Source organism: Vigna unguiculata, chromosome 7 (assembly GCF_037176805.1).
Source record: "Vigna unguiculata cultivar grain cowpea cultivar isolate G323 ecotype 2 chromosome 7, ASM3717680v1, whole genome shotgun sequence".
In the NCBI taxonomy this organism is placed as follows: Eukaryota; Viridiplantae; Streptophyta; class Magnoliopsida; order Fabales; family Fabaceae; genus Vigna; species Vigna unguiculata.
In genome coordinates, this window is record NC_140798.1 from 8,057,009 (window position 1) to 8,073,213 (window position 16,205).

Below are 16,205 nucleotides of genomic sequence, written 5' to 3' on the forward strand. Positions count from 1 at the left end.
ACTTGTAACATATAGCTCGGGGGTGAGCAGAGGTATCCACCACAAGTGCAAGCATCCGCTAAATCCGACCAAGTTATATGTATCTGGATGAGTCGAATCGAGTCGAGTCTTAGTGTATTGTTTTGAAAAGTCATAACATGCTTGGGTGGTGTATGTATAATTGACTGTGAAAGTATATATGTCTGCATCATAAAACCATTTTCGGCTCTAGCTTACCCTTTTATTATTGTTGTGTGTTTTGTTGTGTGGTACTCTCTTTTGCGATGATCATCAACTTGTTGATGTGAGCAGATGCGAGGAACACCCTTGGTCAACAGGAAGGTGATGGTTCTGCTACTTAGCCTTGGGATTGACTTCTGCTTTTGGGCTTTTCTTTAGGGTTATGGCCCATGTACGCTTTGCTCTTTAGTATTTTATTAAATTTCGTTAAGTCCTTGGATTCTTGGTTGTATCTGGCATCATGGTGTGCCTTAGTTTCTTCTAAGTAACGTCCATACTCCAGGACTTGTCTCTAAATTTTTATCTGTGTGGCATTTCATTTAAATTAAAGTTATTATTTAAATGGGGTGTTACACTTAATACATGAATTAATTTCATTGAAAATAAATTTATTAATTACTAGAATCATGTCTGTGTACGTATTCTTGATATTATATTATTAGATGATAATAATATAATGTTATTAAGCTAATATATAAAATAAAATTATATTTTAAAAATTAAAATGAAACATATCAGAAAAGATGAGAGAATAATTATTGATAAATAGAAAAAAAGAAAAGAAGCAGAGATGTCAGTTTTTTAAAAAACTTATAAAAATATCGATCAATTTTCAAAAATTTAATAAATAATTATATTTTAAAAAATAAAATATATATTTTAAAATGTGGAGAGAAGGAGTCTTTATATATATATATATATATATATATATATATAAACATATCTCACTGTTACAATGCGAATTTAATATAGTTTTTTTTTCATTCTTATTTTTTTTTATCTTTTAATCGATATAAATGTAACAATTTTTATTAAATATTATTTAAAACTATATTTTTTTTCCACACATAATTATCAACTGTCATATTTATTAAATAGTTAATCTTTTAATGGTCATACGAAATTTTTCCCTTCCAATTTAAAGATAATTAAAATTAATATATTTTTAAAATGACATATTTAAGTCTAATTCATACAAACATAAAATTTTTCAAATTGATAACATCAACTGACTTAACTTTCCTTAGGGAACAGAAAAAGACAAACTCAGGCGGTTCAAAGTAAATAATATATTTTGAGGTGCTTTATACGAAATCATGTTATCTGTACACCCGTTCAAGCTATCATTTTCAGCAGATCCTCTTCTCTTAACCAGGCTATTTTTCATCTAAAATATTTTAAGTACAAAACTTAAATATATTAATTGTCATAAATATCAAATAGATTTAAATATGTTTTGGTTTGTACCAAATTAACTATTTTTTTATTATATCTTAATACTTACAAAATGTATAAATGCTTATTTTGATCTGTGTAAGATATTTTTATTTAACTCACTTTTCCCTAAAATTTTAAACTACTATTTCTAACTTTTTATATTCATTTTAAAATAGAATAATTCATTTTACATATATAAACTACTATTTCCTTGGAATTGTTATTTAACATTTCTTTCCATACCTAAGTAGTTAATTAATATTATATAATAATGATTAAAAGTGATAAAAACATGTTCTACAAATATCAATATCAAAACTCATTCTATAATACTAAAAGCATGTTTAAATAATTAAATAATAATAATAATAATAATAATAATAAAGAAAAATAAAAACAAAAGTTCAAGAAAACCCTTTTACAATAAACAAAATCAAATTTTAATAATTTTGTAATATTATTAAAACTAAAAAATATTATTAGATAAAATATGCTTGGTGAATAAAAAATCATAAATTTTCAAAACTGTTAGCAAAAGTAGAAATTTAAAGTGATTTTAAAAGTTTATAAAATTATTCATCTATTCTTAAGATGATACTAACATATTAAAATTAATTTAAATGAATTTTTATGTTTATTTCATATGTATAAAATAATGTACAATAATGTATGAATAATATTAATAACAGTTAGACTAATTTATGGCTTGAATTAACATTTATTTTTTAAAACTTAATGAAATAAAAGTATTCCTTCCTTTTGATTAGAAATTACTGGAATTGTTGAATTATGACTAAAGTTATTGATTTCAATGTTACTTCAGTTTTCTTAGGAAGATAATAAATGTATAGATAAGTTGACAAATCTAGATATTGACAGTACAAGTAATTTTATTTGATTTAATATTTTATCATCTCTATAGGTAAGAATTTCCTTAGATATAAACATAATTAGTCTCTGTTTGAGTTGAGTTTAGATTTTGTACAGTTTTTAAGGTGAGAACTTGGTAATTTCGTAGAGTGCATTCAAATAAAAGGTGATTGTGAGAAAATATGTTAAAATTAAATGGATGAAAGTAAAACATTATGTAAGAATAACATTATTCTTTTAAAGTGCTAATGAATCATCTTTATGAGTGAGCCAGGACTTAAGTATGGGAGTGAATATTAAAATATATTTATTCCATTCCCTTTAAATGTGATGTCTTCAACCTAATGCAAGATAGAAATGAAATTAACCTAGTTCGGAATGCACATTCTTCCATACAGAATTGTGTGTTCTTTCTCTCTCTCCCTGCTCACTCTGTGAGAACTCACAAGTTAGAAGTGAGCCTAACCTACATGAGATATCTAGATCTCCAGCATTGACTCTATGTAACTAACTTTCCCATCAATTTGTCCTTTTAATTTTGGTTTTGCTTTTGCTTTTGCCGAATGGAAGAAGCGGTGGTCATGCAGCAGAGCAGAAAGCGGAGATTCCAAAGAGGATAATCACTATTTTGGTTCTGCTTTCTGGTTTTCTATAGTCTATCGGTTTTGGATTTTTTTTAAATTAATTGGACACAAATAAAATATTCGATCCCTTCTGCACTTACTGAGTACTCACATGCTTCATCACTAAGCGGTCAGTCGGTGAAAGGTATCACAAACCTATCTTTGTCAATGTTGCTTTATTCCATCACCTTGGAACTGTGCCTATGATTTTGTTCTTCAATTTCACTAATTTATTACACTTATTTCACATTCTATATATTTTTTTTAATTAGGTTCAACCGTGGAGGTGCTCCTTCTGGTAAGGAAAATATCTTGATTGAATAAAGTTGTGACCTTTATGGAGAAATTGAGCTTCTGAGAGGACCCTGTGATAGTCCCAGGAAGGAATCTAATTATTTTCTTTTCCTTGACGTTTTTCATTGAGGATTGGATAAGTGAAGTGAATGGAGGTTGCGGAGATGGATGGAAAGGAGCCACAAGTTGAGGTTCCTTTGGTACCTGCCACCCCTATTAAGCCTGTTCCTCTAAAACCAGTGCCGATCTACACGCCTGGGGTGATTAACCAAATGGGTTATCATGCAAATGGAGCTGTTGCATGTTATGAATTTTCAATTGGCCAGGAGAAATTGTGTAGGTCGGATGTTGGGTCAAACGTCGCCGAAGTTGGGTCAAACGTTGCCGGAGACAGTGGCAATACTTGTGAACATACAGCTTCGGATGCTGCTTCCAGCTTCAGCAAACTCGGGTTTTGTGATCATTTGTTCGCAGTTGAGGCTGAATCGAGGAACTCTAGTGTGACAAAAGGGTTTAATGAAGGATTGAACAATTCATTTGTTCCTTCTTTCATCCTTGACAATATTCGAGACCCTCAGGGTAAGTCCTATATGTTGTCCTTGCTACTCGTTGTGTGTCATAATTTTATTAGATTTTCCCCTCATGTCTCTCTGGAACTCTGTGCACCCATAATGATCGTACCAAGCAGAAGACTGATGATGACATAGGGCAATAAAAAAATTAGTAACAGCTAGAGTGAGCGGATACCCGGTAAATTAGAACGGGATATTACGGATACATTAAATTCCATTTTTGTATTGAAATGAGGAGAGTATGAATGCGAGGTTGTTTGCATGCACTTTTCTCCTTGAAAGTTATCAACCTTGAAAATATGTTGCTCTGTAACATTCATCAAACCTGCACAGCAAGCACAACACCCACTAATTTTCTTATAAGTTTCTGTTTTAATTTCCTTTTATTACTTGGTCTATCTAGGATCATATATTGCTCTAACACTTTGCATACTCTCTTTCGAGACAGAAACATACATTGCTTGCTGTAGCAACAGAATTTCACAGGATACCCCATTTACACTTGACAATGCCAACAAAGAAAGCGGACAAATAGCATCAATGCAACATATGGAAGAAAATGATTCAGGAGGAAAAGAGAGAGATGGCCCTACTAGTACGCTTGACAATAATGTACTGCCAAGCAGCAAAGAACTCTGTGACCCTATCATGGAATTTGCTGCTATTTCTTCACCATTCAAGGAGAATCAAAACCAGGATAAGGGAAGCAATCTTGATACTGATCTTAATAAAACACCACAACCAAAACCAAGGAGAAGAAAGCACCGTCCCAAGGTCATCAAAGAAGGCAAACCCAAAAGAACTCGGAAGCCTGTTACCCCAAAGCCCGTTCAATCAAAAGGAAACCCAACTGTGAAGAGGAAATATGTGAGAAAGAATGCATTGACCAAGACTTCTATTCCTCCAACGGAAGTGACTAGCGAATTGACAAAAGAAATGCCTGAAACTGCCAAAACATCTTGTAGAAGGGTCATAAATTTTGACATGGGAGCAAAAGATGAAAGTTCTGCTGGCATAGAAAACATAACTGCACTATTGGGAAAAGAAAATGGTGTGAATGTAGGCCTTGCAGATGATCTGAACACTTCTGTGAAGCAGGCGTCAAACAGTTACACATCAATACCAGAAGACACACAAGCCCAAAATACATTTCCTTCGGGAAGAAAAGGCTCAGGGACAAAGCCAGCTGCAAAGAGGAAGTATGTGAGAAGGAAAGGAATGAGCATGACTTCTGCTCCTGCAGCAGAAATGACGAACGAGATGCCCCAGTCCACCCAAATGTCATGTACAGAGTTCAGAAATTTTGATGAAAGAACAAGAGATCAAAGCTGTGAAGTCAAAGAGCATGCAACAGTATGTACGGGTAGTGAAATTGGTGTAATCAGGCGGGAAATGAATGCAGGCCTAGCAAACTATTTAAACACTTCCATTATGCAGCCATCAAACGATTGCATGTTTTTAGCAGACGACTCACGAGCCCTAAATACATCTTCAGGAAGAAATAGCTCTGTGACAGGACTAGAGGAAAACTCAGCTGTTAAGAAGAATACAAGGAAAAAGGTGAATTCGACTTCTCCAACAGAAGTAGCTGGAGAAATGATTACAGAAAATGTTCCTGGATCAGCCCAAGATAATCCAATTGTCATTCCAGGCAATGAAATTGGTGTAGCCATGCAGGATACTAATGTAGGCTTTGCCTATGATCTAAACACTGCCATGAAGCTGGCATCAAACACTTATGTGTCATTACTAGAAGAAACACAAGCCACAAATACATCTTCAAGAAAAAAAAGATCTAGGACAAAGCCAGACGAAAACCCAACTGCCAAGAGGAAGTATGTGAGAAAGAAAAGGGTGATATCATCTGCTCCTTCAATTGAAGTACCAGGAGAATTGACTAGAGAAAAGATGTCTGCATCTGCCCAAACATTATGCACACAGTCCACAAATTTTGATGAAAGAGAAAGAGAAAAAACTTATGCAGTCGAAGAAAATTTAAGTGGACATCCAGACAGTGAAATTGGTGTAGTCATGCAGGAAATGAATGTAAGCCTTGCCTATGATTTAAACACTTCGATGAAGCAGACATTAAATGAAGATATGACATTACCTAAGGACTCACAAGCCCCAGGTCCATCTTCAAAAATCAATCTCCCTGGGATAAAGACAAAAGAAAACCTGGCCACCAAGAGGAAGAATGTGAGGAAAAAAGTATTGAATCCGTCTTCTATTCCTTCAGAAATGACGGGATTGACTGACGCAGTGATAGTTCACTCTAACAATATGTCATGGAGGCCTTCAAATCCTGACATGGGAACTAGAGATGTAAGGTCTGTAGGGAGAGAAAATTTACATTTGCACATGGGAAAGGAAAATGTGGTGTTAGAGGAAACAAAAGTAGGTCTCACCTGTAATCAAGACCCTTGGATGAATGCAACATTAACTAATTGCATGCCATTACCTGACGGAATGCAACAACTTGGTACATCTCCTGGGGCTACACATCTTAGTACATCCATTTCAAAATACACCCACCTTGGGGCAAAGCTAAATGACAACTCTGTAGCGAACAAAAACAAGGGACAGGCAACCGCTTGGGATGGAAACATCAGTAATAGTCAAAGTTCAACCATGAGGTTACAAATGGATGGTACAAAGAGGAAATATTCTGGTAACTTTAGTCATGCAGATGACAGCAGCATGAATCTGATTGGAGCACAGTATAATGGATTGTTCTCATACCAGTCTAGCTTTTACCTTCAGTTTCCAAACATACAGAAGAAAAGGAGAACTGAAAAGGGGAAAACTTCTGCCACGTACAACAAATCTGTGACTGCAACAAAAGAAGTCCAACAGGCATACCCTCAGGAAGGTGCTCCAGGACATCCTTATGCATCAAGCCCTAGCTGCTGGATTTATGGATCTGGATATAATACAACTGCGGTCCCAGTCATTGGTGAATCTGCTGAAAATTTTATTGATAATACTAGACCATTTAATGAGTTTGTCTTGTCTTTGAAAAGGCTGGCAGAAAGGTCCCAAACCTCTAATTGTGGTTCTGGTTCTCCTACCAGAATTAGAAACGGTGATACTGAACCAAATTATACTACAAAACAAGTAGGGATAGCTGCCAGAGAAACATTTGGAGATGCAAAAAGACCTCAAACATGCGTTGATGCTTTACTCGCAGATACACCTACATCACTTCCAAAAAAGAAGCGGAATAGAAAGAAGAAAGTCCTTTCCAGTTCAGCACATTCTAGCACAAACGAGATGCTACAGCACCATAATTTTACTTTGGGAAATTACCCTATGCCAGTGGGGAAGCCATCAGGTTTGAACTAAATCCTTATTTTTGTGTCAATATCATTATACATCTGAGAGGACAAATAATTCCTCCATGAAATTTTTTGCATTGCAGATGTTGCTTCCGAAGTACTGTGGAAGAGCATGAGCTATGTTGATGCATTAGCATTGCAGTTTAGACGACTAAACATAAACACAGAAGCCAGAGACCTTGCTTTTCAGCATAATGCACTTGTTCTGTATAAACAGCAAAATCAAAAGCAAAACAGCCTTATCTGTGGAGATGGGACCATTGTTCCCCTTCAAATCAAGAAACAGCAGCTACGACCAAAGGTTGACCTTGATGATGAGACTGATAGAGTCTGGAAGCTTTTGTTGCTTGATATAAACAGTCCTGGAATTGATGGAACAGATGAAGATAAGGCCAAATGGTGGGAAGAAGAGCGGAATGTGTTCCGAGGACGAGCAGACTCATTTATTGCACGGATGCATCTTGTACAAGGTATCATGTTTGACATTATTCTCCTTTGATACACCTCTTGCAAGGCAATAATGCATCTTAATAGAGTAGTGAACACTATATGTTGACCTAGGTTTCATAAATGTGAACCAAAATGTCGATGATAAACCCCACCTCCAACAACTATAACAACAATAGTCATCTTAGACCACCACAACCATGAATTATGAAATGATTATATCTGAACTACCTAGGTTAGTGATGATATAACAAGAACGATGGATTGGCCATTCCCTGTTTAAAAAATTTAATACCTAAACATCAGTGGTCATCTAGGGGGGTTTTCCAGGAATTGATTAAAAGGCAATAAACGTGTATGAGTATGACAGATACAATAGCATAGATATCTCATTTATTCATATCTCCAGCATCTCTTTTTAACAAATGATCAAAGACAGTACCTGCTGTTTCATCATAATGCAACGTAAAATGAGTATCTGAAATATTTGTTCAGGTTTAGTATACATAAATCAAATGACTTACCTAATTTGACTAAGATATATATACCAGTTACTGAAATAGCATAATGAAACCACACTCCCAGGATGTTACTGCTTTAAAGAGAATAAAATAATTGCAATTTTATCTTGAAAGAAAGACTATGCAGAATCTCTACACCATCAACAATCAGCAACTTCATCCAATAAGAGTTTCTTCAATTGCATAAAAGAGTTCATATGCTAATATATATCATAATCAACAGGAGACAGACGATTTTCTCGATGGAAAGGATCAGTTGTGGATTCAGTGGTTGGAGTTTTCCTCACCCAGAATGTCTCTGACCATCTTTCCAGGTATAAGCATTACAAGCTTAACTTTGGTGCATTTATAAATTTGATGTCATGCCACAGTAACAGTTTCTATTCTCTGTTCACAGCTCTGCATTCATGTCCCTTGCTGCTCGATTTCCTAAAAATTTAAGCAGCATGTGCAAAGAACACCAGGACGAAGACACAGGGCTGGAACCACAAGTGCGTGTAGTGGAACCAGAAGAAGGGACTGAATGGAATGTAAAATTATTGAATCAATCTGTTAATGACCAGAGTTCTTTGACAACAGATATAGTTGAGCGTTCTGCAGAAAAAGAAGCCATCAACAGCAATGATTCCTGTGGAACGACCAGCAGTGTAATTAGTTTGTCAGATGAATCAAACTCCAGATTGTCAGTATCATCTCAACAAAATATTAAGGAACACTGTAGTCCAATGGGAAGTGGACTATATTGTTCCACAATTGAGGAAGGAGAAGAAAAATCATGTAATGGTGATAGGAAAGAGTTCATTGACATAGTTTCATCCCAAGGCTCTGTCATTTCATCCCAAATTTCTGGAGATTTTTCAAATGATCAAAATCCTGAGAAAATTGGATCATGTTCAGATAGCAACTCGGAAGTAGAAGTTCTATCGAAAACAGCAAAGTACAACCATTTTGATAGTAACACCTCTTTCAGTAAACTCCTTGAAATGGTTAGTTCAACCAAGTTTTATGAAGATAACAATCAGAAAAGCAAATCAAATCTGAACTTAAGAGATGCATATGATCAACCTTTATGCAGGCAGCATGACAACCCAAAAGAAAGCTTGCAAAAATCAAGTGTTACTCAAGGCTCTTCAGAAGCATCCATCAACCTCTCCCATGACTGCTTTGATCCTTTCGAAACCAAATCATCAAGTGACTTGATGAAAAGGGATGAAAATGGTATGAACAGATCTAGTTCACAAACAACAGAACCTGCCAGCCAAGTTGCAATTACTCTTTCTCAAACTATGGTGTCTCAAGTCCATCCTCAGGAACAAAGCAATCACCAGCAGCAAAGCTTTTTCAATTTCAACAGCCATGGACAAACTCAAGATCTTATGCAGAAAGAAAGAGGATCAGATCTTGGCAAGCACAAAAATGCCACGAATGGAACCAATGAGATAAGTTCTGCCCCAATAAAAACAAAGAGCAAGGGTCAAGGAAAAGATCAAAAGGATGATTTTAACTGGGATAGTTTAAGAATAGAAGCACAAGCTAAGGCTGGGAAAAGAGAAAAGACACAAAACACCATGGATTCTTTGGATTGGGATGCTGTGAGATGTGTAGATGTCAATGAAATTGCCCAGACCATCAAAGAACGGGGTATGAACAACAGGCTTGCAGAACGGATTCAGGTAGAATAAAATACCATGAAATACTTATAACTTTCTTGAGACAGACACCCTATGAATGCAGCTTATAGTACATGATACACTATGCAGAATTTCCTGAATCGACTGGTTGAAGAACATGGAAGCATTGACCTTGAATGGCTAAGAGACGTTCCACCAGACAAAGCAAAGTAAGTCCAGTGGTTAATTAAACTTCCTAATGAAGTACTATTTCTCATACAATAAAGTTAGCATTTATTTAATCTTGTTGGTTTCACCAACATCCTGAGCTCTCTCAATTCACTAGTAAAACACACACAAGTGATGATACTTTTTTTCCATTAAGGCAATATATCCATAATAAAATTGATTTACACATACAGAGAATACTTGCTCAGTGTAAAAGGATTGGGATTGAAAAGTGTGGAATGTGTGCGGCTTTTAACACTGCATCATCTTGCCTTCCCGGTAAGTTGAAAGAAGTTTGTGCAATTACTGGAATATGGAATAAATCTGATAAATTATTGACATATAACACAGGTAGACACAAATGTTGGACGAATAGCAGTTCGACTGGGGTGGGTACCTCTGCAGCCACTACCTGAATCACTGCAGTTGCATCTCCTGGAATTGTGAGTACCACATAAATGATACGAGGCACTTTTCTATTCAGAAGAAAACTAATATCATTGCTTTATGTAGGTACCCAGTGTTGGAATCAATACAGAAATACCTCTGGCCCCGACTGTGCAAGCTAGATCAAAAAACACTGTATAGAGTTTGTTTTTAATTACTGTAGCAAAATAGCATACGATATATTCTCTGTTCCGGCTGTTTGGCAAGGGCAATATTGATTCCTCTTGTTTGTTTATTTTATGTTATTTTTCAATATGATGCAGATATGAGCTACATTATCAGATGATTACATTTGGAAAGGTATATTGCATTTTCTCAAGAGACTGACTGTACTTAACCAAAACCCATTATGACAAAGACGAAAACTGCAATGAATGCAGGTGTTCTGTACAAAAAGCAAACCAAATTGTAATGCATGCCCAATGAGAGGAGAATGTAGACATTTTGCAAGTGCATTTGCAAGGTACGTATACGTAAAATACTAAATTCTTTGCAAACTTTAGCACTCTAGAAGGCGCTGCAAATATTAAGTTTAGCAATATAGATGAGAAACTTGACAGACAGAATTCTTGGAGGTTCATATAAAAATTATAATAATCACCAACTCATTAAATAAAAGTATTTTTGCATTCTATCTTTTTTTACAATGATTTAATAAAGAAATGTTTACTAAAGTAACAGTTGGAAATTATCTCAATGCCACACAGAACCTAATAATATGCATGCATTGCAAGTTATGATAGATCAATTACAAATAAACAATATTGTATGCAGTGCAAGGCTTGCACTGCCTGGACCAGAGCAGAAGAGTATAGTTAGCATAGCTGGAAATAGTGTGATTGACCAGAAGCCATCTGAAATCATCAGTCAGTTTCACTTGCCTCCCCCTGAGAACACAACCCAAGGAGAAGAAATTCAACTAACAGAAGTGTGCAGGACATTGGAATCAATATCAGAGATGAATATTTGTCACCCTATCATTGAAGAGCCAACAACTCCAGAGCCAGAATGCTCCAATGTATCACAAACTGATATAGAGGATGCTTTCTATGAGGATTCATGTGAAATTCCTACCATCAAGCTTAACATAGAAGAGTTCACTCTGAATTTACAAAATTACATGCAAGAAAAGATGGAACTTCAAGAAGGTGAAATGTCAAAGGCATTGATTGCTTTGAATCCAGAAGCTGCTTCAATTCCTATGCCCAAGCTAAAGAATGTGAGCCGATTACGAACAGAGCACTGTGTGTAAGTAAAATAACAAACTCGTCTCCAATTGCATAATGGTTACCTCAAAAGCAAGACCAGCTATTAGTAATGACAAGTCCAAAATTATAATTCAGCGATATTATAAGACGAGTGTAATAAGAATCTTGCATGTAATACATCCAGAGTTTAGAATGCATCACAACCACCCTGATCCAGCAGTCAAATTCTAACAATATATACTGGTTGTGTTTACTTTTACAGTTATGAACTCCCAGATACACATGCTCTTCTGCAAGGGGTTAGTTATTGCTGCATCTGTTAATCAAAGCTATGTTTTGTCCTGTCTGCCCAATCTTTTATTGACTACTTATGCATTACAGTGGGACACACGAGAGCCTGATGACCCAGGGAAATACCTTCTTGCCATATGGACTCCAGGTAGACAAATAACCATTTCACTACTTTGCCTCCATCCAGATTAATTTAGATACACGGTCTAGCATTAGTCTGCTTCATGCATCAGCACAATAAGTTACACCGCAAGTTTTAAAATACATATTTTCTTTCAGCTTTCTGGTGTCTCTAAACTAATTTTCTCGAATAAACTTTACATCAGGTGAAACAGCAAATTCTATACAGCCACCAGAAAGCAAATGCAGCTCCCGAGAAGAATATGGCCAACTCTGTAATGAAAAGGAATGTTTTTCATGCAACAGTTTCCGAGAAGCTAATTCACAGATAGTTAGAGGGACACTCCTGGTATTAGTGCTTGTCAAAATCATTATTTAAACCATATCAGCGTAATAATTCATATACAGTATTAAGGGCAGGGGAGGGAATACATCTGCATAGAATCCAAGCATGATAGTAGACTGACTTTAGTTCATCATAAATATCTGAACAGATACCATGTCGAACAGCTATGCGGGGAAGTTTTCCACTGAATGGCACCTATTTCCAGGTCAATGAGGTAAGATAATGTGCAATTATTAGACTGCTAAATCTCTTTTCCTCTTGTGCATATTTATTGATTTATTGAAATAAAAGATAGTACCAACTCGTATGATTTGAACCAGGTATTTGCTGATCATGAGTCCAGTCTTAACCCAATCAGTGTGCCCCGAAGTTGGATCTGGAACCTAAATAGACGAACAGTATATTTTGGAACCTCCGTACCAACAATATTTAAAGGTAAAGACTTTAGAATTCATAGGAATATATTACGATTTCATGACTATACATCAAAGAATGAAGTTGGATATATTTTTTTTGCCAATCAGGTTTAACAACTCAAGAAATTCAACAATGCTTTTGGAGAGGTATGATTTAATTCAGAATGTAATCCTGCTTTGTTAATTGAATATCCTACTATAGTTAGTTTTTTATTGGGGTGAGTAAGATCACTAATTTGCACTTTTTAGACTACAGGATCAAAAGGACTAAATAAACGCACTTCTTACCACTTAATTCGTCCGAATAAATTCTAAAACTTTCGAATAGACCTAAAACTTGCTTTATTCGTTGACTTAAGTTGACAACAGTTTGCTCTAACAAAATCGAAGATAAATAGCAAACCAACCAAATATATCTTAGTTTCTTAACCAAAGCGGAAGATATGAAATACCTAATTAGGAGTAAATTATCGTTGTAACAGAGAGCGACTTGTTTCTTATCTTAATCTCACCCAGAAGCATTCTGTGGCCTAATGACAATGTCTAATTGACAACTTGCACTGTTTACCACTTCAATGTACTTGGTATCAAAACTCCTTACTACCTTGTGCCGTAGCAATCCACTCTAAACCCACTTCGTCTGATGATTTTAGCAACCTTGTTTCCATATTTTCCAGTCATTGCATTGTCAGTGTTCTATTAGTCATACCCTCTTCTCCTAGTAGAAGATTCATGCGCATTCCAGCATGCATTAACACTAATACTAGACACTTTAGAACACTTCCGACGTGCCTCTCTTTCCATATATTGTTTTACAGACGCAATTATCGTATTCGCATACCCTTCTTTACATGACACTACGGGTTTGTTTGTGCTAAAAAAAGGTGATTGCTAAACAGTAATTTTTTTTTTAGTAATTCTTATATTCTTATATAACATACATTTTTGCGTGTTTGTTACTTGTAAAAAAGCATTCTCTTCTACCGGATTTACATTTTCTATAAACAACTTCATGCTGGTTGTTGAAAATCGTAACACTACTATGGTAATAAGTGGTTATGTTATTAAATGGAATTTTTTTCTACAAAAGCTTAAACAAACGCATGATGTACTACTTTGCAATACAAATTACAAGCACGTTTAGAACTTCATTAATGATAACGTAAGTGTCCTAAACAAACTTCAAGATGTAAGAGTCATGATGTTTTTTGTTGTTATCATTCACTAGTATGTTTAAATAATTAAAACTTATAAATAAACAAAATAAATGTTTTCTTTTATGTATTAAAATTTATAATATATAAATTATATTATGATTAAAATATATAATAGATAATTATTTTATTATATGAATTCTATTTTTGGATTTATGAAGAATAATTTGAATTATAATGGCTATTTTCAATATTACAAAATCATTTTAAAAAACCAATTAAAGATGTGGATCCGAGTATCGATTGTAAATATTAGTAGCTAAAGTGGACACAGAAATGAAGACTAGTTTGAGATGGTTGAGAACTTTTTTAATTAATTGCAGAGAGTGGTGTGGGAAATGAACATATGAAAGAAGAGAGAAAATATTGTGAAAACATAATTAAAAAATTAAAGAAAATGTAGGCATTACTATTCAAATTGTGATTTATATAACATATGGAAGTATATTTATTATTAATTAGAAAAAAGGAAAATGAATTATTATGAACAATCTATCCTAATTGGGAGGAACCATGTCATAGCTGAATAGAAAAGTGGGTATCCAGAAAATATAACCTATCTGAAAATGTTTTGCAGGTTATGTCTGCGTGCGGGGATTTGACAGGGAAACACGAGCACCCCGTCCTCTGATGGCTAGACTACATTTCCCAGCTAGCAAGTTGGCTAAGACCAAAGAGAAGACAGAAAAGGGATCGAGTTCCGCAAAATCACGAGGAATGAAATCAAATGTAGAACAGCCGGAATTGATTTCTAACAGTAGCAACTTTTAATTGAGGGGAAGAAACTGCAGACAAATCAGTATTACGCACCCGTAGTGTGTTGACCGGTAGCATGTATAAAATGACGAAGTCATTATTTAATTTAACTTTGAGTTCTTTCTATCGTGCTCAGAGACTGAGCAGTTTTTCCATATTAGGACCCCAATAATGTACTAGTGGTAGCACTTAGGCTCTAGTTTCTTGTTTCCAGAAAAAAGAAACACATGATGTGGATTGTGAGCCATGTAATGTTATTATATGAGATTAACTGGGATACTTGCGTAACAGCAAAGTACCTTCTACCCAAACTACTGCTTAAACTTACGAATTCTAGATTTCAGTGTCATGCCCCTCTCTTCACCAGCGCAGCGCGTACTTAATCAGATTATAACGTGAGCTCTATTATATGGATTAATAGAAGGTGCCCAGTTATATGGATTAATACAAAGTACAATTAAAACCCATTGATATTTACAATGAGGTTTTCCGACAAGCTGGAAATGATGATTGAAAACTTTCGAGACAGCATAGCAAAGAGTAAAATGAAATACAATCCACTGGACTAACTCGCGCTACTACAAAATTCCGAATCCTATTAGCAACGAAAACAAATCCTAACTCAAAAACGGGCAACAGAAAATTGTCTTCAAACAATTGGAAGAAAACAATTTCATGGCATAAATAAATAGTAATATTAAATCAATTCATCTGAAAGTATTAACACAATAATCGACGCAAACATTGAATGCAAAACAAATTTCGCCCCCAAACACTGTAATGAGGAACAGCAAATTAACAGAGTAAATACTCGAAGTGAGGAGAAGTGAATTAACATACAGTGAAGGTTTCGGTCAAGGAAGCGATTATCATAGATTAGAGGTTTTGAACAAGAAAGCGTACCTTGAGAACTGTTTGGCGCGAGCAGAGAACAACTTCGATTCAGGGAAAAGGAACATCGATAGGGTTGAGGGAGAGAAGACAATATGAAAGAGATGGTGCGGCGCGGGTGGGAATGAGCGCAAATTAAATCTTTTTGCCGCCTTTGCGCCAACTTCATAATTTTTTCTTCCCTCCAAGTATTTTAATATCTTTTTCTCAGTCGATGAGTTGGACTGGGCTTTTCAATTTTGGATTAAATTCCAAGCTGAAAACTTCTTCAGCCAATGCTTTCTGCACCCCCATATTTTCCCCTAAACCCAATATTTTCCATCCAGTATCATAAATGGTGAAAAGACATTTTTGCCTTTCCTGAACAAAAAATTAAATCCTACTTTTCCTTCGTCAACTCTCCATGTTCTCCTTCCTTCCTTCCATCTTCTTCTCAATCGGATAGTGAAAACCTCGTATCCTTGACTGACTATTGAAACCCTTTAGAATGTCATTACTCCCGTGTATTGTATCGCTTGGAGAGGCAAGTTCTTGAAAACAATTTGCTTTTGTTTTCTCTTTTGGATTGGATAATCT

At 35.2% G+C, this 16,205-nt stretch overlaps 1 protein-coding gene and 1 long non-coding RNA gene across 2 annotated transcripts; one reads left to right on the top strand and one right to left on the bottom strand.

Moving 5' to 3' along the window:
• Positions 1–2,660: 2,660 nt before the first annotated feature.
• LOC114190672 (uncharacterized) lies at positions 2,661–15,049 on the top strand. The gene is made up of 20 exons (XM_028079647.2): positions 2,661–3,075; positions 3,203–3,803; positions 4,245–7,130; positions 7,218–7,604; positions 8,326–8,416; positions 8,500–9,775; positions 9,863–9,942; positions 10,135–10,219; positions 10,292–10,383; positions 10,454–10,522; positions 10,651–10,687; positions 10,768–10,850; positions 11,162–11,635; positions 11,858–11,894; positions 11,977–12,034; positions 12,213–12,355; positions 12,501–12,566; positions 12,673–12,787; positions 12,877–12,915; positions 14,560–15,049. Exons 2-20 carry the CDS (start codon positions 3,374–3,376, stop codon positions 14,751–14,753), a joined length of 6,642 nt encoding a protein of 2,213 aa, XP_027935448.1. The 5' UTR covers positions 2,661–3,075; positions 3,203–3,373; the 3' UTR covers positions 14,754–15,049.
• A 314-nt stretch (positions 15,050–15,363) lies between these two features.
• On the bottom strand, positions 15,364–15,853 carry LOC146884587 (uncharacterized). The gene is made up of 2 exons (XR_014996791.1): positions 15,642–15,853; positions 15,364–15,513 (listed from the first exon to the last, which is right to left on the bottom strand). It is a non-coding gene; the product is annotated as an uncharacterized LOC146884587 (long non-coding RNA).
• Positions 15,854–16,205: the final 352 nt, after the last annotated feature.